Source organism: Passer domesticus, chromosome 1 (assembly GCF_036417665.1).
Source record: "Passer domesticus isolate bPasDom1 chromosome 1, bPasDom1.hap1, whole genome shotgun sequence".
NCBI classification, from domain to species: Eukaryota; Metazoa; Chordata; class Aves; order Passeriformes; family Passeridae; genus Passer; species Passer domesticus.
Window position 1 is genome coordinate 90,899,568 of NC_087474.1, and position 26,293 is coordinate 90,925,860.

At 38.1% G+C, this 26,293-nt stretch overlaps 1 protein-coding gene across 4 annotated transcripts in view; it reads right to left on the reverse strand.

Moving 5' to 3' along the window:
• Positions 1–26,293, reverse strand: part of TENT4A (terminal nucleotidyltransferase 4A) — a 58,020-nt gene that overhangs the window by 26,813 nt on the left and 4,914 nt on the right. For all 4 annotated transcript variants that reach the window (XM_064429039.1, XM_064429028.1, XM_064429018.1 and 1 more), the window contains exons 2-8: positions 16,416–16,539; positions 14,915–14,961; positions 13,878–13,998; positions 12,257–12,364; positions 11,414–11,542; positions 10,133–10,346; positions 3,635–3,761 (exon numbers count right to left, since the gene is read on the reverse strand). In XM_064429039.1, the coding sequence (XP_064285109.1) occupies positions 3,635–3,761; positions 10,133–10,346; positions 11,414–11,542; positions 12,257–12,364; positions 13,878–13,998; positions 14,915–14,961; positions 16,416–16,539 (870 nt within the window). The remainder of the gene's footprint in view (positions 1–3,634; positions 3,762–10,132; positions 10,347–11,413; positions 11,543–12,256; positions 12,365–13,877; positions 13,999–14,914; positions 14,962–16,415; positions 16,540–26,293) is intronic.

The following is a 26,293-nucleotide window of genomic DNA, read 5'->3' on the forward strand; positions in this document are numbered from 1 at the left end:
TAGATCTCATACAAGGCAAGACTCAGACTCAGAAGGAAGGAACAGCACAGCTGACAGAAGACAGTATATAGGTACTTAGCCTGGGCAAGGTATAATATGACATTACACCTTAATATAAAGGCCATGGACAGGGTGGTAACAGACAATCCACTATTTAAATGAGCACAAATCAATATTGAGAGTTTGCTGTCAAATATCTGCTAAGGTTTCCTGTGGTTCCTCAAGAAACAGAACTGGAAAAATGGTCTCAAAACTGAATCCAAAGAAGGGCAATGAAGCTGGTGAAGGGTCTGGAGCACAAACCCTGAGAAGATCTGGGTTGGTTAGCCTGGGAAAAAAGGAAGCTCAGGGTGGACCTTATCTTTCTCTACAACTGCCTGAAAGGAGGTTGTACCAGGTGGACACTGGTCTCTTCTCACAGATAAGTGAAAGCATAAGAGGCAATGACCTCAGGCTGCACTATAGAAGGTTCAGATGAGATATTAGAAAGAATTTCAACAGGTTGTCAAGCACTGGAACAGGGTATCCAGGGAAGCGATGAAGTTAATGTGCCTGGCTGTACTTAAAAGCCATGTAACTGTGGCACTGAGGGACACAGTTTAGTGGTGAACACAGTAGTGGCTGGGGTAACAGCTGAACCTCAATGATCTTAGAGGTCCTTTCCAACCTAAAAGATTCCGTGAAAATACCATTCCTCACAGACTCAAGTGAGCTCACTTGAGATGGCACACTCTTTCCCAGAGACAGGCTAGGGGCAAAGATCATGTGAAAGCTGTTCAAAGCACATACCGACACCAATCCTTAAGCAGGAGATATCCTGCCCATAACTGTATTTCACAGCTAGACTGATGTCTCTGTGGCCCTAAATATTAAGAAATCAATCACAATTTTCAGTCACCTTGGCTGAAGACAGCATCAAACTTTACCTTGCATACAAGCTGTACAAGTTCCAAATGGATCAGTCTCTTATTCTCGTAAGAGGAAACTGCTTTTTCCAAGATGATAGGAATCTGCTTGCTCTAATAAAATCAACCAAACTCTCAATTCAAGCTCTCCTAAACCCTTCTCAGAAAGGGATAGGTGAGATTGACTGGGGACAAAATAGTGTTAAGGTAATTTCTATAACTGTAAAAATTACCTTCAGGCTTCAGCTGATTACTGTTTCCACTGAGAAGAAAGCTTTTCCACGATAGGAGATAGCTTTTAATTCCCAATACACCTCAGATGTTCTATTTGGAAGCCTGAATTACAATGGTGGTAAGAGTGATGTGAATCTATCCTTTATTATTCTGTGGGACTTGCTACTGCAGAACATGATAAAGAAAAAAGCCTATGCTACTGAAGGACTACCTGACTTTTTTGTTTCCCATTGGGACTATCAGAAGCAGCAACTCTTTAGAAAGCCTTAAATTAATGTAGACATATTTTTGTGTTGTGAAAGACATGTTTTTGTGACCCTGAAAAAGAACTACAACAATCACCAAGAAAGATGTGAAATCTATTGAGTGTCATCTACAAAAGAGAACCCTGTACACAGAAACCTTCCCTAGGAAGAGAGAATATGAATTCAAACCCATCTGACAGTTCAAGAACCATCCCACTTAGGAAAAAGCTACCCCAAATTAGGACAAAATTGAATAAACTCAGCCTGGGGAGTTCAGCCTCCTAGAATTTCCTATCCTTTCAAGTATTCTTCATTTAGTAGTCTCAATCCCTCTAGTAGAATGTCATATTCTACTAGAAGCCAGTCCCTGGTCTTAAATGGAGCCTACTGTTCATAGTTACAGTTATGCTATTGTTTAACCTGCCTACTAACAAGTTTAGAAAAGGGAAAAAGTGGATCAGGACAAAGGGCTCACAGATGTCCAGGCCACCAAGAAAGGTCTTTATACAGAGCTTGGACCACTCTGCCTTACAGCAGGGAAGAGGGATCCACGAACATACCTGGATTACCCAAGCACATCAGGTTTAACCGAGACCAAACATGGACTGTTGATTTCTGCAACCAACTCATTACCAAACAGCTCATCATCCACTTACAAGTCCTTTGGCACTGACAAGACTGGTGCTAGGGGAACTATTTGTATACAGAACTTTGTTGAATGCTGTTCCCCTTGCAAGCCAGTGACATGGTATGTCACTGGCACAGACAGCCCAGAACTCACAGACAGGTCAGACATGACACCTGAACACTGCTGCTGGGACGGCTCCACAGGTTTGGAGTTGTGCACAAAATTCAAACATTTCCCAGATACAGTAACAAGTTAAAGATCATGCAAAGTGTACATGCTGATGACACCTGAGGCTCCCCTTAGACGCTATACAAATATACTTTTTTATGCCTGTAGTAATTACAGACACCTCATAAGAGAATGACTCTATCCTTCAGAGAAAAACAGAGAAACTAATGGAGATCAGGATGCAAGACAACCAAAACTTCAGGAAACCCTAGTACTCTACCTGTACTTAGGTAAGAATGAAGTTTCATTCAGTACCAAGAATTGTCAGTCAATACATATTTAACCTTTAATACCTCTAATAGTGACCTTTAATACCTTAAGACAGCAGTCTCAAATGTCAGAGTGCAACACTCCGTGCCCCTTCTGTACCTCCATCATAGTGCAGTCTCAACCATTGTGAATTTAATACCGCTGAAAACCTAAAGGATCACAGGCACTCCTAAAGTACTGTCAGTTTTAAACTCACAAGTGAAAGACTGCGCCCACTTTGATATAAACTTACTACAGGAAACTATTTCACCTTCCAATGACATTAACACTGAAAGTTTACATCATGACTGGAGTTTGCAGTTGTACTGAGATGGTTTATGTGACATCTTACAGCCATCCTTCCCTGTGATTAGCTGGGGAGCTCAAAGCCATTGGGATTTTAGGGAAGTCTCTGGGAAGAGACATCCTCTGATCTAGCCCAAACTCACACTAAGGGTTAGAACAAAAGGTGCTAGAGCAGATACATGAATGGAAATACCACATGGCTGCCATGCCTTCATTATCTTTCTCCTCTCTCTTTCAAAAAAAGAGAAATTGCAAAGGTGAGAGCTCAAAGTACTGGTTGTGTTTCTGTGAAAGACACTAAGAACTGCATTAAAAATGGCATACCTAGAAGTATGCTACTTTTAATGGTAGTTCTGGCATTATGATCAAACGGGACTGATTCTATTAGGTTTTTTAATATAGTATTTTAAGTCTCTTTTTAATTCTTAAATACATATCAAGTCTTTTAAAACAGCTTATGGGGGCATTTATTAAAGAACTAGGGAAATTTTTAGCATTGTTGTCTAGTTTTCTAACTGTCTAAACAAGTAATTTGATCACACGCATTTCCTTCTGTCACAATACAGACATGCATCATACTAAAAATTAAACCAGAAAACCCTCCATTGAAATACTTCAAGCATAATGTTGGACTCATTCTGGGTTTTGTCATACTCTCTTCATTTCAATGCTACACATTGAGGCATTGCACTCTCATATCCTTGGGCAGGTTAAATTTCTGTGCAGATTTCAATACAACCACAGTTAAACAATAAAAAACATTCCTTTTATGAATCTAGAACCAAACATTCCTAACTGATTACACAGATAAATGGATATTGAAAAAGTGAACTAATTACCTCTCAGAATCTCTATTTGGATATGATCTTGCAAGTGGTGATACCGCATGGCTAAGAACAATGTAGGCATAATCAAAAACTTGTTTCACTTGCATGGCACCGTAAGAGCTTCTGCCAACGTCGTTTCCTGAAATAATGTGACAGTCATCAGATCATCTTTTTTTAGTATCAGTTAATATCAACCAAAACATTACTCATACTCAAAGCTCAGAAGCCTCAACAATACAGCTTAATTCTGTTTAAAGCAGTTATCCCATCACATCAGGAACACCTAAGGGTGCCTATTTCAACAAAAGAAGTCGACCTTAGGAATGACACCGAACATTATGCATTCAATTTACCACTTCTAAAATACTCATATAGAGTGCTTGAAAGAAACAGAGCACAGAGATCAGCTTAAAGCTCTTAGAGCTGTCTTCCAGAGTGAACCAACCAAGCTTAAAGCAACATGTCTCACTTACCAGTAGTTCCTGCAGGCCAAATTCAGTTTAAAATTTCATTTGTGTAACCTTCATTGTCAGACAGACTCACATAAAACCCTACTCAATCTTATCAAAACTACAGATTAATAAACCAGCACATACAGATATTTATCGCCACAGGATAAGCCAGTTTTTCAAAAATCTATCATAGAAGATTCCAGAAGCTTTTACAGTACTGTTTTTTGATGAAGTTTGTAGCACTCTCAGCTGCCCTACTTTAGGAATGAGTGACACTTTAACTGGAACTCTTTCCAAATCTACTGCCATATGAAGAACTGCAGAAGTTAAGAACATTGTACATCTTCTGTATCAGTGGCAATGTACAAGAACAGATCACCCATCTGATACCTAGAACAATCTTGCTTATTAGCAGAAGGTATTTGGGAGCTTCATGTGGATGTATCTGGCACCAGACATCAAAATTCACTGTCAGCATTCAATTTAAGAAACATAAATAAAACTGCTTTCAAATTGCATAAAATATGGACTAGCTTGTGAGTGGGTAGAAAACTGCTTACAGTGCAAGGTTCCCTCCTTCAGTATGATGTGTGAAATGCTGTGAGAACACTAGAAAGCGATGAACCACCAAATATGAAAACCAGATCAGAGCCCATGAATAAAAGAAATCAATGAGAAATCTGCATTGAAAAATTGATGGGTAAAGGACAGAAGCCATCCTTTGGAGGACTGAATCCAATAAGGCTGAATTTGACTTTAGAGGAACACTTCACCCCCCTGAGTGTTTGTCCAGCAAGCCACTATAGAAAAACCTGCTGAGATTTGTCATCCAGGAAAAAAAGAGATTCCTTTCAAAATTCTCCAACCATAATGCCACTCTAACAGAAAAGCATAATCAATGAAAAGTAACTGGAAACATAAAAGCATTTTGGGAAAACAATTTTTCCAATAATTCACATGGTCAAATAAAAACTGATCAAGAAATACTTCCTGTTACTGACATACTGAGTACCTTGCTCTGAATGCACCACTGTGGTATACAGCAGCCATTAGGCTCAAAGTTACAGAAGCCTCTCCAAATGGTTTATTTGCTATTGGACTCTACTCTGAAGTAAAAGCAGAGATCAGTGTGGACCCAGGACAGTGAATCCAGGAGGAAACACATGGTAATGTTCTTCACAGAGGACTTCACAAAGGACTTAGTCCAAAGGTGGCTGAAAAGTGACCAAAGTATTTTAATGGTCATGCAATCAGAACACAATGTTAATTATACTAAAAAAGTGATGATTAATTCAGTAAGGGCTTTTCAGAGATAGGACACTTATGTGCAGCCACATAATGATACTCTAAACCTAGATATGTAAGAATTAAATTGAGAAGCAATACAGAAATGGAATACATACAAGTGGCTAAAAACACATAATTGCACCTATCACTAAATTAAAGTCCATCTATGGTTGGACTTGATGTTAGGGCTCTTTCCCAACCTAAATGATTGTATAAATTCACGTAACACTAATTAAGAATACACACTCCATGCGCACTCAAAGAATCATTATTAGTTTAGTCCAACCCAATGCTAGGCAGGTACATTTGGCATTTATCCTGCATAAAGTTATATCAAAATGAAGACAGGGCTGCCACAAAATATTGACTATTCCTTTCATCAGTTGTCACTACTTCCTCTCTTGGGCCAGCAAAAGAAATCATATGCCCTCCCTAAACCAATTACAGTAAGCTTGGGCAGTTTAGTTTAAATCAATGAAGTTGTGTTTGAGTCTTGATTGAAGCAGAATTGAGAAGAGAGGCAGAATAGCTCGTGCCATATCATGCTTGGGTTTCTGGATTGCCTCATTCTGCACCTGTAACTCATTCATAAAAATGTCTAAATTAACAGGTCTAAATCAATTATACAGTTTGCAGAGCTTTTTACTTGGGCTGCAGATGGAGCTACTGTGAAGTGCACCTGTCAAGTCTGTATAAAGATGACCCTAGCCAATCCAGAAAACAACATATTAAAGAAGCCAGAAGATCACACATTTGCATTTTCTGCCCTGAATAGATTTTCTTCTGAGAGATCACTCTCATTAGAGAACCATGTCTCACATAACTGAGCATCCTTCTCTGGTCACAAACTAGACTGATCAGTTAAACACACAACCCAAATGCTGTCAACTCTTTAAAAAATCCATACATACTTCAATCCTCAGATGTACATTAGCAGATAACAATGGTGTGTGATTTCATGTATAATTCAATCCTTATTCTTTCTTACAAAGCCTTCATCCCTAAAGGAGCATGTCCAAAATTTCCATCACTTGCTATCAGTATTACCACTCCATCAGGTAGCCTTCCTTTACCTGAAGCGGTTTTAAGAACACGGCCTGAAAAGGTAAAGGTAAGACCATGAGCTAGAACTGAAGCAGACCCATTTAAGCTATTAGCCAGTAAACAGCTTTTCACAACATTCAGCATTGAAGAGGTTCTTTCAAATGCTAACTTCAATGAACCTCTGTATTTTTATAAACACTTCTGTTTTATACACACACAAACATATATATTTACAGGTTCTAATGACAAATAGCTGATACTGAAAAGCTGTAATGAATCATTCTGGGCAGCCACTAAGGCTAGAAGAGATAATCTCATAGATGCTGCCAATCTCAAATCTATTTACTTCCCATACTTGTGACCTACCAAGATGCGTAAGCAAGCAACACGAAGCATAATAAACCCTGCAAGTTAAAAGAAAGCACATTGAATTTAAGGTTTAGAACTTTCATTACTGCCCACAGCAATTCAGAATGAAGAGCAAACTTCTTCATGAATAGAGCTGCACAGGTGGAACTCCAAATTTTAAACTTGGTGTTAAAGAGTAGCAATTTAGCTACTCTAGCCACTGCCAGTCTGAAACTGGGCCAAAATTATTCCTGTTCTGAGCATCAGAAATGACTGGAGGACCTTGATAATCACCTGATTCACAAAGGTATAAAATAACAAGCCCCCAACAGCCTGCTGGCTAAGTGCCAAGCTTGTTTTACAACCACAGATTAAAAGATTTGTCAACTGCAAACAGTTATGTCTTCCAAGACAGGATATTGCTAGGCCAATGCCAGACAAGCCTCTTCCAAGATGACAACATCAACCCTGCTCCAACATATTCCTGTGAACAAACTTCTGAGTGCCTGGCTTTGCAGTTCTCCTTAATAAATGCTTTCACTTTTTTATATTTTACAGAAAGGAGAAATGCTTTGAAACGGTGCAGCTACAAGATGCTTATGGAAACTACCTCCTTTAGACAATGCTAAGGGAATGATTTTCATCTCATTACCCTGTCCTAGGCACTAATTCAAGATGAAAGATCTTAGACTATGTACAAAGACCAAGTGTAAATGATTACTTCAAAATGCATCAGCGCTATATTAGTCTGGTAACTCAAATCCAGACCTCAACAAGCTTCCCACTTGAAGCGTTGACTTCCAACATCTTTGTTGGAATCCTGTTTGTTAAATCACACACATTATCTTCTGGCACACAATGATCAGTCTCTGAGAACCTCTGAAGAAACCCTGCAGTACCTAACAGAATCTAAGAAAATCCCCTACAACCAAAACAACAACACAATATGGAACCTGGATGCCTGTTCCTCCCAAATCCAGGAACTAACAGAAGGTAATGAGCAGGTTAGAATGATGTATCACATCCTTCTGATGACACCTTTCATCTCTTAGCCAGACATCACCCACCATTCCACACTGAATAAACACAGTTCCTCCAACTTAAAGAAACTAATCCCACTAAACACATTCCTGTTCCCTACAAGACCACTTTAAAGCTATTCTTTTGAGTTATACCCTTCAGTATCCCATTGCTGAACTACTGCATACACTCATAGGAGCAACTTTTACACTACTTTGATAATCTCTGAGAAATTGAAAGGGAGAGGTTCTTTTATCCCTGTACTTTTTGTCTCATTCTGGAATTAAAAAGCCATCTTTTCAAGCATTCTTCCAAGGCTTAACAGGAACCTTACAGGCAGTTGTGATCAGGCTAAAAAAAAAAAAAAAAAAATTGAAAAACAAAATTAAAAACCTGTGGATAGAGTGCAAACACAGGTTTGCAGGGGTAAAACTTACCAGCAGCTTATGCTAATTTCAGACATCTGTGTCTACTCTTTATGATAACTTATTCCCATCTCCTTCACAGTACTGCCACCAACCCTCAGAGTCAGACATTGAGTGGATCTGAACACAAATTCATCAGAGACGACTTGTAAACTGGAAAAGGACTTGAACCCTTGGGAAAGATTTTTGTACTGGGACAACAGGAATAACAGAACTAAACTAATAAGAGAATTCTAGACCTTACTAACATACACTTGAGAGGCAGTTTTAGATGCTGTAGGAATATGTGATTAAGTCTGAATCTAAGGAGACTGTACTCATCAGATCTGATTCAAAGAGCCATCCCATATGTGCTACATACTCTTCCTCCTAGCCTCATGTGGCAAGTTCTGAAGGTCTGTGGTAGCTGCTAAAAAATATCACTATGAGACATAGTGGTCAGAAAACTTCAAAATATTGTCAGTTCTCATTTCCATTGCCAAAACACTATCCCTTGTAAGAATTATATTATATCACACCATACAAACTCTTTATTTTATTTAATTCTTACAACTCTTTGACAGTATACAGCTCTTCTTTCCACTAAACTACAGTTCAGAACCCTGTTAGAATTTTTCTTTTCCTTCTCCAGAGTACTATTAGCAGTGATCAAAACATTGCGTAGCACATGTAATTTGTTCTCCTTCAGTCCCTAGCACATAGAAAGGAACAGAACTGGAGGGCAGTAAGGATTTTTTACTCTATTTGAGGCTCATGCTGCTATTCAAACGGGTCTTCAGGCAAGTAAGTCCACAGTTCCTAAAGGAAATCTCAATAACAATGACAGGTCTGCACAATCATACCCTAACCTATGCCTGGCCAAGTAGAAGAGTCATGATGGACACAGAGTTACAAACATATCAGAGATGTGGTTAGACCAAGGAGTATCACAGCCTGCAACCTGTTCTAGGGAAGTATGAACATTCAGCATACTGAGTATTTAGAAAGGTGCCAGACTTCAGCTCCTGATCCATGGTATTTGCTTTAAAAGTACTGTAAATAAGCAGTCTACACACAAAATGTGACAGTATGGACTTTGACTGCCAATTACATTCTAGAAATACTTGTGCTGAAGTCCAAATTAACTGAAAATTGACTTTGTTAAAAAGCTGGTTTGCAATTTCAGCTACTTGTGATGGTCTAAATAGAATATAAACTGAGTACTATAAAGCTGGAAATTTTCCTGAGGCATTTATCCAAAATTAAGCTCAATTATTTTGAGGGTTACTGAATTAAAACCAAATCTAAAAAAAAAAAAAAAATTTTATGTTCAGTACTATCAAAAGAACATGCAACTCTAACTGGCATTCCCTAAAGATACCAGTGCAGCACAGAAGCCAGTTATACAAAATGCTCTCCACACCACCACCACACCACTGCAGCTGTTTTTACAGACAGCCACCCCTGTTCCTGTGCAGTCCCTGTGGTACCGCCCTACAGGACAGGTTCTGCACCTGGGGCATTTCTTTCCCATGTGGTGTGACTTATCTGAAGTATGGCACCACAGACTGTGGCAGTAAAAGCTACACCTTCCAGTCTCATTCTCACAGCAAATAATGGAGAACTAATCTGCTAACAACCACCCTTCCAGGATTTCCTGGAATTCTTTCTTCCACTACCTCTTAATGCTGTCAGAGAATCTCATTATGTCCTCAACACAGTTCTGGACCTCCAAACCATTGTGCAACTGCACTGTTTGCATGTAATCCAATTTACCCAAGCTAAGAATCTTGTGAGACCTCAGGCCCATATCCTTCAGCCCTCCTGACTGTACCTCTACAGCAGCAACAGCCTCTTCCCAGTGCAGCTTCTTAACTCGTCTGACAGACTAGCGCAAGCTGAGAGCACAAGCTGAGCGAGAGCTCTGGAATGTGGCAAGAAATGTACAGTCTTACCAGGCAGAAGAGGATCTTCAATACATAGCATGGATGGTCTGTATCCATTAGTCATGACTTTCATGATTTCTTCTTTGGCAATATAGGCACCTCCATTTTTTATTCTAATACCAGTTTTCAAGTAGTTAAAATTCCTTCCATAGAGTTCAAAAAATTCTATTAGAAGCATTCCAAGGTTTTCATCAGCTCTTCTGGCATCAATTCTTGGATGTAGCTGTAACACAAACCATTTTTTTCATACAAAAAAATTAGTAGTTTTCAGACCATAACACAGGGCAACACAAAGGTCTAATTTAAACAACTGAATATTTCTTCACATAAGTCTCAACTGAAAAATTCATGCTTCATGTACTTAAACCACTCTCACACAACCTAGAGGGGGCAGCACTTCAGCAGCATCTGAAAGCCAAAGAATTCTTTCATCTTTCCTCACATAGCTTTTTGAGGCTTAGGGAATTATTTTCCTTAAGTCAAAACCAAGAAATAAGTACTGCATGCTAAATTATAGCCTAGTTAGTAACAAAGTAGTACCTGATTTTCCACAGCAAATCCATCCCTCAATGCTTTCAGAAAGTGGGGGGCAATCTAGTTGCCCCAACTGAAATACAGTTTGTGTCTCTATCTCTACTTATTATATTTGGTACACAAAATCTATAGTAATATTTCAATCAACACTACCAGCAGGAGAATATGTAAGTTTTCCATTACCACAGCTGCTGAGAGATGCTAACCCCATACCTCATCATAGCTGTAGGAAGCTCACTGTCAAAAAAATGTACTAAGAGAAGTTGTAACTTGTTTCTAACATTGTAACTTGTGACTATTTCATCAGTCAAGTACAGCATCTGCCAGTCTTAAGCATGTCAAAACCTAATCAACATATGAGAAAAAAACTTGACTGTTGGATTTCATAATTTTAATAACACTGAAATCAACTACTCTGCACATTCAGTACCAGTAGTCTGGGAAGCAAGAGACAAAATGCATCCTGCAGATTTACAAAGCACCATTAAGATGATTCAGGTACAGGCCCCGGTGTAGAGAGCAACACACAGCCTCCATGCCTTTCACAAGGCTCCTGTTGCTGTTCCAGCTCACACAGGACAGATCCTGGATATTTGAGAGGTAGTCCACAGGATCTTTCAAGAGTCAAACACTCAGAGCCGTAACAGCAATGCTGCACATTGCAAAGGCATCTGAAGAAACAGTACAATAAAAGGGCATAGGCACAGCACCCAAAATATTTTGAGGAACATGGAAACAAATAAGGAATAGACTTACCTGCAGAAAACTAATTGCCATTAAAATTAGGCTGTAAGAGCTAATTCCACCAGTAAAAACTTCATTCAAATCCCTCTGAAGGAGGAACTGTTTTAATACTAAAATCAAGTAAGGTAGCAAAGAATATTTCTGGAAAATAAAACAAGTTTCAGCAATGATAATGTCAACATTCCAAAACAAATAAAGCAGTATGCAATCTCAGCATACAAAGATTCATCTAATACGAAAATATCGCCAGTGGTATACTATACAGCATTTCCACAGGAAGAACTGAAACTTCATTTTTTTATTCTAGAAACAGATGAATAGACTTTAACTCTTATTAGATCGAAGACCTTAAGTATCAAATTTATTTCCCACCTAAACAGTAAGACTTTTATATCCTCCTTTGAATGCCAGTGTCACTTACTAGAGTCAAAGCTTTCACTCTAAACAGTACTTCTACTACAGAGCATAAAAGGAAAATTTTAAGTGTGTAGCTACACAGGAATTGTTTTTTGACAGTTTAGCAGGACAGTATTCATAATGCAGCATCACTTAAATTCAAGGTAAGCAAAACTTGAGAAGAGACTTGCTTCTGAAGCAAAGTTTAGTGCCTATCTGTATATCTAGACATGACCATAGAAGTTCTTTCACAGTGTACAGGTTTCTTCACTCAAACACCTAGCACTCAAAGGGAACACTGAATCAACACCAATAGATAATAAATTAAAAGATCCATGTTTAATTAGTATTAATGAAAATAGTCTTCAGCAATAAATTGTCCAGCCATGCCAAAAAAGGCTAGCTAAGCATCTAGCACATCCTTGGTAAGTAGCATAACATTCAATACATGGCTGATACCTTCATGTATTCCTTGATAAATCGAGCTGCCTTCACACCAGTTTCTACATTAAAACTGATGTCAACTTTCACTTCTGTCTCCTGGTCAGTGAGTTTTATTATTGGTACCTGAAAAGATTAAGACAAGAATGTGAATCCCCAGGAATACAACACTGGTGCTTACTCAAGACACATGGATACTAACAGTCCAAATGATCGCAACTATCAAGTCTCTCTGAGAGGAGGTAACAATCCTAAGCTGACTGACCACTGAATGCGTTCTAGGGAGGTGATTAATGTACAACCACATTAACTTACCATCACTCTGGTACTCTACCAGAGCCACTAGCTATCTGCCTTCACAGCTGCAATAGCAGTGTTTCATATGACAACTTAATTTACTTAATTTAATGACTCATTCCAATTAATAGGAGATCTTGTAATCTCATATGGGAGCTGCATTCTTCTGACCCAGTATTGCACCATTCACTTACTGAACTGACAGGAAATCAGTCACGAAGAAAGTAATGCCTGTTGATTTATCAAGATGAACTGGTTCAATGCAGAGTCAAATGAAAGCCAGAAGAGACAAAGCAAAGCTGCTGTAGTAATATGGCAGGAATAAACTAATATAGAATGACTGAGTATGTAGTTTAGCTTGACACCACCACCTGCAAGGCAGTGCCCTACAAAATCATCTCACAATCATAACCTAAACTTCAGCTGATAACATTTATTTTAAATTGAACTCCTCATACTTTTAATTTGAAACAGAAAACAAAAAAGAGCAGAAATATAGCATCATTTTATACCAACATCAAAAGAAGAAAAATAAAAATGAATAGTAGAATTGTAAGCCTAGCATAGTGCTGTTTTCTGTCATTAACTGGTAATACAGATTCTGAAAATCCCACTAGTTCTCAGGTAAACCAAAGACTTCCAAAGCTACTGTTATGTACTGCTACTCTAATCAAAGCCACAGGAATATTATGAACCTAAACAAGGATGACTCTTTTAGAGACCACAAAACAGAAGTTTGCTAACAGAAGTTTGGAATACTCACCTTAGTGCCCTGAAGAAAATTATATTACTTGCCCAGTAACATAAAATTCTCATGCATTAAGTTTTTAGCTTATTCAACATGATTCAGGCTTACAAGAAAGATGTAAGAGATAACACACATCAGTCTCACAAATGACAAAGCTCTCAAGTATATTTTGGACAGGAAACCCCAATGTTAGGTTTGGAACACTTCACTATGCCATCAGAAACAAGACAACCTGAAAACCATGTTGAAAGCTAGACAGCTCTAGTTACTGGCTGAACAAATTCCCCTCAAAGGTCAGTGGAAAAACATTATGCAAATAGTTAACTTATTTTACTGGATATTTTGCAAATAATAATTTTCATTTCTTTATTGACAACATAAAGTATGGCCTCCAGCAAACACAGTAAGTATGCAGAATTACCAATGTCCTTGTAAAAGACTCCATGCTATTGCTAAACACATACAGATTCTACTGAAACCTTGCAGAGAGTTTAAGACAATATAATTTGCTTTAGAATTAAGAATACTATTTACCACCAAGATCTGAAGGGGTCTGAAAGTTTTTCAGTTCCATATCCCAAAGCTATTACTTACCGTAGCTTTGTCAAGTACTTTAATGGAATATGGCTCAGCCACGTTGTGTTTTCTCAGTGCTTGCTCCAACAGCTGTAAAGGGGGTCGTTCCCATTTCCCAAAAACAACTAGATCAATATCACTAGACAAAAAGAACATAGCATGAAATCCAGTAAATCTAAAGCACAATACACTACCAAAAAATATGGTAAGATTGGCATTCTACATACTACAAGCCATACATGGTGATCATGTTGCAATTTGCAATGTAGGTTCCCAATAAGCTTCTTCCAGGAGCGTTAAGCAAGAGAGTGCAAGGTTTTTAGGACCCAAAGCAGTATTCTAGTCCCTTTCTTCCATTATTCTGATGAGTTTTTCTCTGAGTTCCTTTACCTTTTATCTTTCATGCTCCCTCCCCTCTGACTTCAACAGTCCAATTCCATCCATGATCTATCTACTCACGTTGACGGCCATTTTAATAATCCAAAGAATTTTATCAGTGATTGGTATTCACAGAAACAAAATTTCCAGTGCTTTCCTTCTGAAAATTTAATTTATATAAAGACAACTTCATCTTCAAGGCAGAAACATAGGTTTCCACATCCAATTGAACCATTAAGTGATACAAAATACCAAATTAAGTAAGACATTTTGCTCTCCAAAAAGATGGGAATACAGCACTGTGATGGTTCTTTTGACTTTACACAGTAACTCTGTGGTAAGTGACGCATTCTTAGTAATTTATCTTACTTAACAAAACAATCTTTACAAGGGAAATGCCAAACATTGTTTCACTGTCTGTTTAAAAAAAAAGCCAAAGACTAACCCCAGACACAAGGAAGAAAAGGTAATTCACCAAAGGGTCAATAAGCAGAGCAGAGCAGTAAGATAATACATCAAATACTTTTCACAAATCTCAAAGTTCAAAAGCTCTTCCCTTTGTCACATGAAACATAAAAGTTTCACTGAAAGTTTGACACATTTGCACATTCTATTCTCAACTCCTCTTTGAAATCTACCATTTCTCAAAAAGAAGACAAAAGTGAACTATTACTTACCTAGTTGGAAGATAAAGCCCTGTACTAAAGCTGCCAAATATCTGGACCTGGAAAGAACACAGCAGGAAAACATCTTGCAATTATGAATATTCACTTCCTTTTACTTTCACAAAACTTCATACTTTTCTCCAGTTATTAAGGATATAGCCAGTAAAAAAGCTACTTTACTATATAATCTGTACAAGCACACTTTTTCTTAGAGATGCAACTTCAGAGGAAATTTTCATGGCTTCTTTACCATGAAATAACTACCAATCCAGCTACCAGGGAATAAATTTAAGCAAGTTCTTTTCATTACTTATTTCCAGTTTCACAGACATACAAGCTTTTATCAATTCCCTTCCCTCCTGCTCCTTCCTTTCCTTACAGAACAGCTTTACTGAAACTGAAAGAGTTTAAGGGAAATTTTTTCCAAATTTTTATGTTCAAAAACCAGCAAGTAAGTCTAAACATATCATTCAGATAAATATGAATACTACAGATTTTACTGTCAAGAACAACTATGAAGTAACAGCAGGTGTTTGTGTGTGGAAAAGCAGGCATAATGAAGATACGTCCACAGACCACATCAAATACTTTCAGTGAGCTTCCCATCTAAAGAATTGAGATGTTCTTCCCTCTCTGATACAGCAGAGCCCAACTCACAAGCTCACTTAGTTTTTTGCCAGGCAACACAGGCCCTTTTCAGTGTTTATATCAATTTCCACAAGGTAGAAAAATTTCACTATGAAGGAAAAACACTGGGTGAGGATGAAGCAGATGAGCTTTGCAGTATTTTTGGCTCAGTGCTGTAAGCCTGAGCCCCCACTGTCTGCCATTGAAGGCTATGAAATCACCGTGGTCTGAGACATTTTTCTGGTGGCTAATGACAATGCTACAATCTGGCAATCACAAAGGTGATGCTAGAAATACAATTTAGAATACATGCTTTTTGAATAAGTAGACTTATTCATTGGGTAACAAAGTGTCTGAAATTACACCAGCTTAGATTGCAATGTATCTCAGGGAGTGCAATCTTCCCACTACAGCAGGGCTAAAGCAATTCCTTGAATGTCAAATTCATGAAGAGTAAAAAAAAAAAAAAAAATCTGCATTTAATGGCTCTTTCATAAAATATTTTGATTTTAAAATATCCACACATTCAGGACTCCTTGCAGACATGGATACGTCGGTAGTCAGTCTCACTTGAATATTCAAAATTAAATTATACAATCAAATTAACAAGCTTTTACATTAAGAAAGGCACTACTAAAAGCTTCACATTCCCAGCTCTCAAAATGAAAAAACATTCAGTAGAATTCATTAACTCAAAATTTAGGTTTGAAGTTTACCCTTTTTTCAAAATAAATTTCCAAATACTGCAAGAACTGTGATATTAAGTCAATTGCCTTAAACTTAAATAGTCACCTGTTTATTCCTAAAAGAAAGATAACAGCAAGGTTAAGTGAACCAAGTTCTACAATTTACTAGAGAAGCAAATCACAGCTGAAGCTACACTCACATCAGCAGTAGGCCAAAGATCTTTGATGACAGTTTCTATCCTTTTTACCACTTCTCTTCTCATAGCTGCTTCTTCAGGACGAGGGGACATGAAGTCATAGAAGTCAATGATTTCCTCATGTAGTCTAATGGAGAAAGTAGGATCAGTTAAAGTGGATATTGAACTATTTAACTATTACAATGCATTTTACAAGAAACAGGCCATAGGTTTTATTTAATATCATCCTTGAACCAAAGAGCTCAGAACACTAACTCTAGTAGATATTTACTAAATTTCTTACTGGCTCAGTGAAGGCCAAATTCAATTCCTGATTCTTAATAATTCTTTTCTTTAAAAAACAAGGCTGAGTCTTAAAAACTACATAATGATGCAAATGTGAAGGAGCACAAGATCAACCAAAGTCTTCAAGCATGTTTATTCTAACAGCAGCTCTTACTTCTGTTTATGTAGCAGTTTACACAGACTACAAACAGGCCACTGGCATTAGTGAGATTTTGTAGAGGACAACAGAAAGGACATTTGAGTATTTCTTGATGTAAAAACATACACTTTGACACTCAGGCCCTTCAGTAGCCATTCATCCATATAGAAAGTGACCTTCCAACTGAACTCAAAGTGAGAAATGTTGAATATATTCTCAAGTGTAAAGTATTTTTATATCAATGTTACATGAGGAGTCCTGACACTGGAACCTCAATCACCTATTAAGCCCTTTTGTCTCACATCTACCAGTACTACAGAACTCTTGCTGCCAAATTTGAGGATTCAGGTGAATGTCATGTTTGCCTTCAATGGAAAAGCATCAAGCCACGCCAAACAAAAATGCAAATAACTACCGCTGTGACATTTTTCCAAAACATTTTTTGATGTTGACATATTTCTAAGATTTCTGTCTAACTCACAAAATGTATCTAGTCAACATTGTAGTGAAATGCTGTCCTAAACCCAAAAATCAATCTATAGTTTATATACTTAGCCTTCCAAAAGGAAAATTTAATACCTCTCTCGTAGAACTCAACTCTTCATCTGAGATTTTCACAATTCATTTTACTCAGGAACTCCCCTGCTAGCAGGTAACTTCCAAGAGACCACATGCCTAATTTTTAAGTGTCAGTATTCCTTCCCATACACAAAGAGATTTTTGCAGCAAAGCTCAAACATACTTCCAAAAAGCATAAATATTTTGAATTACTGTTTGTACTTTCTCTTTTCTTAAACTGAGCCTGGACCCACAACTGAACATTTAACTACACAGCAAATTCAACTAACATTTCAATTTGCTGATGATCCACTTAATTCCAAAATTTTAGAGCAAGGCAGAAAATACAAACTAACATGCTCTTATTTTGTTTTATTTATAGAAAGTATGGTTTTTTCCTACCTTTCCAAGACAAAAAGACCAATGAATAAAATACTCGAATACCCTTAAAAGCAATGGGGACAGCCTAAAGACTTCCCATTCTTCTGCCTATAATAATCTGCAGTAGGCAGATACAGGCTGAAAGCAAGAAAAGCAAAGGGGCAGCCATCCTTCCAAGCCTCCAGTAATTTCATCTGGCATACATTCAGGGTGAATCCCAACCTGATACCTATTAGCTCAAATAACTTCATTCCATAGATTTTTTCCAGGTCTTTTAGTCCATTTCGGCTTTGTTATTTGTGGCATGCAATGAGAATTTAAGTATGCATCAGAATAAGGAGTTTTTTATTTTAAACTGCTGCCTGGTAATGATTTTATCTGATGTTTTTTCCTGGGGCAAAAAAAAAGTTGTTACTGGCAGATCATCTCAAAACACAAAACTTCTCAGGCTCTCAATCCATTTATCTCTATCCACCAGTAGTTTTCCAAGCTACTAATCCTCATGGGTTTTTGTCTCCTTTGACAAGAGGAAGTCCAAAGTTTGATCACTGCTAACCACCTTCGGCTTGTTTTCAATTTGCACCACGTTTTCTGACAGGTGGGCAGAAACACACACAGAGTCAACACGCCATGCTGCCTTTCAGTCCAGGACACACACGTTTTCATTTTATTGTCCCTACACTTGGGAATATTGCTGCTTGAGGGCACCTGAGCACACAGCTGCTCTTTAAAAGAAACCATAATGAAGGAGCTTCGAGGTGTTTTCTGAACAAAACTATCAACACAGAGCCCACTCCATGTGTGCATTCAGCCTGAATTATTTTTTTTCAGTCATGATTCTATATTTACTAGAGTTTAATTTTACCAGCAATTTTATAATCTAATGAACAGTGAACTCCCATTGTGTCTGTCTGCAGTCAGCTTTAGCTTTCTATTATCCTTTCTATCCTCACTCGTTTCTTCCCTCCAGGTATTTATGAACATATCGAGGAACAGTCTTGAATACTTCTATTTGTAACTTTCCCTCATTATAAAGTAAATAATTTATTCTTTCCTTTGGTTATTTCTAAGCACTAACCCAGCAAACCCATAAATGTTTGGTTTTTACAGTCTTCAAAAAGAATCTCAAACATTCTTCTGAAAAAAATCCAGAAATTGTGTTATCAAACTGAACACAGGAATATGGATTAACAATGAATCCTTCAAGAAATTAGATCTGTGAGACACAACTATCTTAATCAAAGCATGTACTAGACCCTTTCTTTATGTCTGATCATGCAACAAGTTCTGGGTTTTTAATGGTATCAGCCCCATCCAACCACTCCAGGAGATCTAGACATTTCTGGGGAAAAATGCATTTACAGTAGCCATCCTGTACTAGGGAAAAGAATAAAAGGGGAACCCATCCCCATCTCTACCCCACCTCTACCACACACAGCACAGCCTTTCAAAAGCAGCCTCAGTGCATCAGTGAGCTCAAGAAAATAACACACAAGCACTCTCACTTTGATGCCCCACTGAGCCTCTCCTCCAATGATTAACACAGTCACAATTGTTAACCATGCTATGAAAGACTCAGAAGAGTATCACTTAGCACTAGTCTACAAGTCCTTCCCTCATCTGCTCTTTAATATGAAGTCAGGTTCATATTTTCTACTTCACACTGGCAAGGCAGTACTTGGTTTAATGCTTCAATCTGCACAGGACAACAGCAGAGGTCTCAATATCAAAGCTCATTTAGAGTTCAAGCCATACTCATGGCTAATTCCCCTGGAATTCACTGGCATATACCACAAGACATGCGTGTATAACCAGTATTATTCTGCTGACTGGATTTAAACTCATACTGAAATTTAAAATTGCAGTTGCCTGAAGTCAAAGCTTTAAGTCTCTGAAGTCCTTCTCTGACAGAAAGCAATTAGTTCACTTAGTTCTTACTACAACATGGTCTGTGTTCCCCCGTGTGCCCTTTCCCGTCTCTCTCTGAGCCCTACTGACTCTGGCAAGTTTCTTGCTTTTGATGTGCAAGACTTTTAGGTCTTAATGCATTTGGCAAACCAGTTCACAACCCTCTGTCTTAAAAGACTTCTATTTTGCTTGCTCTTTCCAGATTCCTTAATTCAACAGTTTCTACTTCTTCTTGTCTATATCCTTCTGGATAAGAATCAGTGCTATACTCACAGTCAGCATATGGCAGTACAACTGCTGCAGTAGCATTCTACCTTCTGGTTTGCACCTGAAGAAGCTTCTCAAAACAGAGATGCTTTTTTCAAATGCAATGTTACAGTAGCTTGCATTTTTGTAAACACCTTTGCTCAGATAAAGTTATTGGAACACTGTCACAAAAAAAGCCCAACTCTCATGTACATAAAACAAGATCCTGTATGCTTTTCAGGACTAATCCCAGTATAACTTCTTAGTAGCTGAAAGAATAATGCAGTGTCTGAAAAAAACAGATAACCTTGGAACAGTCAGCCAGCCAATACAGGGATAGTTTTTATTTAAGTATTTCGTCCACATACCCTCTATGATTTTCATAAGCACTTTTTAAGTCAGGACTTTGACATTATTTTAACCATAAGGAACATAAGTGCCATATGCAGCACATGATGTACATGCAGATACAAGTAACAACCGAACTCCTATTTTTTTTTTTCATAGAACTTCCCTCAACATATGGATAAGTCACTCTTCTCAATATCCTTTGGGCTTCTTAAAGAATTTGGATTCCCAACAGCATCACAGCACCTAGCAATCTCCTGTAACATTTTAAGATGCCTATTGTATTACCTCACTAGCAAATGCAGGCCTTTTAATCAACTTTTTCACAAGACAGCTTTACTGTATTTATAGAAATACTGGGAAAGAAACTTGTTGGTAAGCTATAACTGTACTCTTACCTAATATAAGATGGCAAAGATTAGAACACAGGAATGAAGAAGAGAGGCTACTTGTACTTGCTAGATTATTCAGGTTGCTAATTTTAACAGCCTGGAGGAACCTACCATTTACTGATGTTATTAATGCTAAGCACAGCAAGCATCTGCTGCTTACAGGCTGAACTACTGCAATGAAATTAACATCTTCTGTTTATCAAAAAATTATCCCTTCTACTGTTTAAGGAAAAGCAGCCACTCTTCTAGCCTCTAGCTTAAAATAACTCTCAGGTGACATTCTCAGACTTTTGCAATGTTTTTCCTGAAAGGCAGGTTTCTAAGAAAGGAGATCATCCATTTTACTCATTTACTGCAAACATTATTATACATAAGATTGACTTATTACTTTAAGGACCAACTTCAATGCAATGAAACAAAATTCTCAAACATCATCAACAAACTAGAAGGTAAATTAAAACCTACAGAGACTTTGTTCCCTCTAGTAAGCATCCGGTTCCTTTTCAACATGACTACACTACTAAGCACACTAATTTATTCTAAAGGAACAGTACAAACATGATTACATCTTTTATGTGGAACTAACACTTTTTAAAAACATTCTTTACTCAGTATTTTTCTAGCTGAAGGCTAACACATCATCCAAGCACCCTTACAAAAGGAAAGAATAGATGCCACAGTTAAAGCATGGGGGTCTAACACTAGGGATGTGCAGAAAATGGAGGTAAAGAAATAAAGGTTACAAGTCATAGAATACATTCCTTCTATAAAGCAGGAATTCCAAAACATGTGTGACTTCACTGTCTCAAGACTAAATCATGAAATGCACGTCAGTCACTGCACATACTTTGCAAATCTGTTGAACTGTACCTTCACCTATGACTAGGGCAAAGCACAATTGCATTATCATGAAAATGCAGGTGAAATCTCACACTACAACAATCAAATGCATTCAGTAGTTGAAATCAGTCAATCACTCTTACAGTCTAAAACTAAAGAACACAGCTCAGTGAAATAAAGGGGATACATATTGATCTACACATACACACACACACAGAGTGTGTGAAAGCAAGAATGCATTCTGAGACAGACTTCTCCCAGAATGATCTAAGATGAAGACATCTGCAAAAGGGGCTAAAACGCAGCTATGACCAAGAAGAGATGAACTACAATTCTTCACATTCCCACTCACATGACCCATCAGATGCCTTTACCTGTGTATACGAGTCCTCCTCAACACCAGTAAGGCTCAGGCAGCACTACTACTACTCTATGCCCTAATGCAGTATTCTAAGCTTACAGATGAGAGAAACTATGAAAACAGAGTGTTTTCATAGTTCACAGACCATACTGCTACATCAAATCAGTCTCATTCTACTACATTATTCAGACAGCAATTAACTTTGTCACTGTAATTGTATGGAAGGCAGCAAACTACAATGACTGGCAGAATTAAGAAAAAAATCCCAACTATATAGTACTTATGAATCAGAGCTCTGAAATGTTTCACAGACAGGTACCCTAAATACCAAATTCAAATAAGAATTGTGCTTACTTTGCAAGTTAGCTACACAGGAGAGATTGGAAGAAAAAAGTAATCTGTTCTCATCCACAGAAGAAAGATCAGTTTATAAAATACGCTGTACATTTTCCACAGAAGATCATATTGTTCTTATTTCCTCTCCGAGCTTTCTCTTTGCCCCAGAGTCATGGAAGTCAAAGCCCATCCTACCTTCAGGCCAAGTTTGCTGCCAATTCAATTTTACCTCTTAAGAACACCTCGACAGTTGATGCACTCAAGAAACTAAGTTTGTTGGACTGATTTACACTGCAAATTTCCAGACCTAAGTAACAGAATTTGTCTGCATTTTGAAGAAAATCAGAAACTAAAATATTTTTGCAAACTATATCAATCCAATAACACTCAACCAAATACCTTATTAATGGCTGGATGAGCTCTGAAAAAGCTGCGTCATAAAAAAAATAAAAATAAGCAGATGTACCTCTCCAATTCAATACATAGCAATGTAGATTTGCTATACAAGCTTCTGAAGTGCATTACTCCTGACTTGGACTGATGGACCTCCCTACACCACCAAGAAAACATCACAATCATTCTGTTGTACCACTGAAGGAGAATGCCATATATTAAACCTTGAGACTGAATCAGCAAGCTTGCTATGCCAATAAATAGAAGCACTAAACCCTGAAATTCCTGTCTTAATACCATTCTTTTCCAAATGCTCAAAGATAGCAAGCGATTAACATCCCAGACAAGTCAGACTGCAACAGCAGAATCATATTAGCAATGAGAGACTAATTTATCCAATGTAGATCAGGTATTCATTACATCAGGTTAGCCACTGAAACATTAAAGAGAAGCAACTCTTGACGTAATTCTGAGCAGCAGACTCTAACTCAAAATGCACCCATCAAAGCACTACTGGCAACAAACCCTTCACATACAAAGTCAGCATCTCTGCAAAGCAAAAAAAAGCTAGAAAAGTCTTTTCTGGATTTAAGTACTGCTGCAGTTTCCCTTATAATACAGAAAGTGCCTTCAAAATCATAACCAAAAGAACAATGTGTTTCAGTCTTCTAAAGATATCACACTGGTTGTTTAGTGTGCATCACTAATCAGGTTTTAGAGGAAAAAAAAGAGCTTTTACTACTTTGTCATAGGATTCTATCAGAAGATGTCTTCAGAAATCCTCAAGTCATGTATAAAGCAGGAAAAGAGGATTGGAAGATTAGGGATATCAAAAACGATTATGAGGAATAACTTAACGAGATGCAAAGCTAAGACTGAGAAAGGCTAAACTAGTTCAAAAGCCCAAAATCATGCTTCTGTTAAATGACTTAACTTTCTCTGTACTGATAAGTTAAGTGATCCAAATGCATGATATGTAAAATTAGTATTTAATTTTTTTTAATTCCTCAGACACTTCCCTGATCCACAACTATGAAGGAAGAACTAGTCCCAAACTTGTACCAGAACAATAAGTAGTTATCCTTCTTTTTTAATTTAAAAGGATTAACTTTGACATTCAAATAGTCAAAGTAGCCTAAAGCACAATCAATGTAATAAATGAATAGCTATGACTATATCAAGACACCAATGAAAGGAAGTACTGTCTTAAAAAAAAAATCAGAGCTACTTGGAAGAATCAGAGAACCACACAGGAAAATCTATCATTTTTTTGGATTTCCAAATGGCATTTGACAATGGCCTCATACACCCTTATGCAGGCTTATGAAGAAATTAAGCTGATATGGGATGAAGGGAAAGACCCTTCATATAGGTAAAGAGATGTTTTAAACAGGAAACAAGCAGCTGAAACTCTTAGCTTCCATAGTAAAGGAAGATCACAGGTGAAGCCTCCAAGCACAAAAACATCAGACAAGTCCCATGTTAGTAATAAGGAGACAGAGTACAAGATAGAACAAGATAGCCCAAGATGAAGGAATCCTGTGACATTATCACACACAGGTATGGTTCATATGAGTCCCAAAGATAAAGCAGGGACTGCAAAGCATACAGAGGAGATTAGCATCTAGAGGCTGGAAACAGTTTCAATACAAGAAATGATTTAACGAACTAGAAAACAAACAATTGTCAGGCGATTCAACCTCTCCCCTCCTCCTTTTTCAAGTCCCCTGCAAAAAGCACTCATGGCCTGCCTCTGTAATGCACAGACCTGCAACTGGCAGCCACTACAATTCTAGTGACAGCCTCAGGATAGAAAAAAACATCATTACATAATGCATAGCTTTAATGAGAAACATCTTCCCAGAGGTCATCTGGTAATCACAGATCATAAAAGATCAAGGCAAGACACATTCATACACAAAATCTACAATAAGCATAACCATGCACTGCCTATAACCCACATGGTCCAAGAACCACTAATAATTTAAAGCTGGGAGATGCTTCCAGAAAATATCACCACAGGCTCATGTTGATGTATTCTTTTCCCAATATTTGGCACTGGCCTCTAAGGGTCTCACCCAGTACAGCTGTTGATGTTCTTAGTGCCAGCTGTCTCTACTGCCAAAGCCTAACAACTGGCAAAAACACCATGAAGCTGATGCCAGGATTAAATGCTCCAAACATGTCCCGTTCTCCTTTACACACAGATGTGAGCACCTGTCATGCAAGGCCTTCTCATGTTTTACTGCTGTAGCTCAGCCTTTCTGACCTCTAGTACCTCTGGTGACTCTGGAGCCTACTGCTGCCAAAACATTCCTTTCATTCCACTCCCCACAGCATCAGTCTCTGACTCTGCACTAGGTACCCACTTAGCGTAGAAATTTTGTGCTTTACCAAGGCAACTTACTTGACCACAGGAAAACACAGATGCTCTGTTCTTCTGGAAAATTCATCCAGCAGCTACCCTGGAACTTCCCTTCATACCAAACTTCAGGCATGAAAACAATCCATTTACCTACACTCTGATGCTCTCTCCAGAAATTTACTATGACAGGTAACTACTTCCACACTTCTCCTTGCATACACTCCAGCACATACTGCCTACTTCTGCCCTGACCCTATAGTCAAGCAAAACAAGAACTGAGTGTAACACACCAGCGAGACCTGCCTCCTACATTAACACTTCCACTACAGGTGTCCACCCAGCACCACAGACAGCAGACACCAAGGACTGGGTGAAGCACAGCCAACTGTGTCGATTCTTTACTAGAGCAAGACAGCACTGTTAAGCACAGGGAGAAGTTAAGAATAACCACCCTCGTGAGGCCCCTAAAGCCCTTACAAGTGCTGGACATCCCACTACAGACAGTAAAGGCTTCAGAGCATTTCCAAAGTCTACATTCTTTCAGCTCAAAGTACAAGAAAGCAATATTTGCATAAGGGGCTGACTATGTGGCATGCCCACACATTAATTTGTATCTGACAGCTCTGACAGCAGGATAATAAGAAGAAAGGGTTGACAAACACGCAGCTATGCACACCCCTGAATGCAATGGATTTTTAATAGTGCACTGCACTAAACTGTAATTAAATTTATCTTAGTTAAAGTTCTGAAATACATAAAAAATGCAAAAAAAACCCTGTACGACTGGAATTAGAAACACTGCATAGAGGTAAATAAAGATGATCTAATATAAGCTTGGCATAGAGGTGCACCGCCGTATCTCTAGACATCACTTTTTGCGCACAATATCATTCAGCTGCAAACTGGTGAACACTGGAACAAGTTTTCTGTAGAAGCACTGTCATAAGTTTACCTTGCCTATGAGAACTCTCCCCAAGTACCTGTTGTAGCTATTAGGGAATGCTGCCCTGAATCCTCCTTCAGCATAAGGAGATGTGGAGGTCTTGGCGCTGTTTTACTCTACGGCAGAACTTGTTTGTCATTATCAAAAGAGAGTTAAAGACAACAGCTATATAAGAGGAAAAATGAATGTGGGAGGTCATCAGACACTGTGCAACACTAATTAGCCCAGGCAGAGAACCATTCCAACATATCATAACAGTTCTGGTACCCAAAGTAATCCTCAACAAGCCAGTTCTGTTGTTTCTGCACAGCACTGTAATGTGCCAAGCAGATATGCCAGGTATTTCAGCACTAACCTCATTCAACATCTACAATTAGACTGAACAT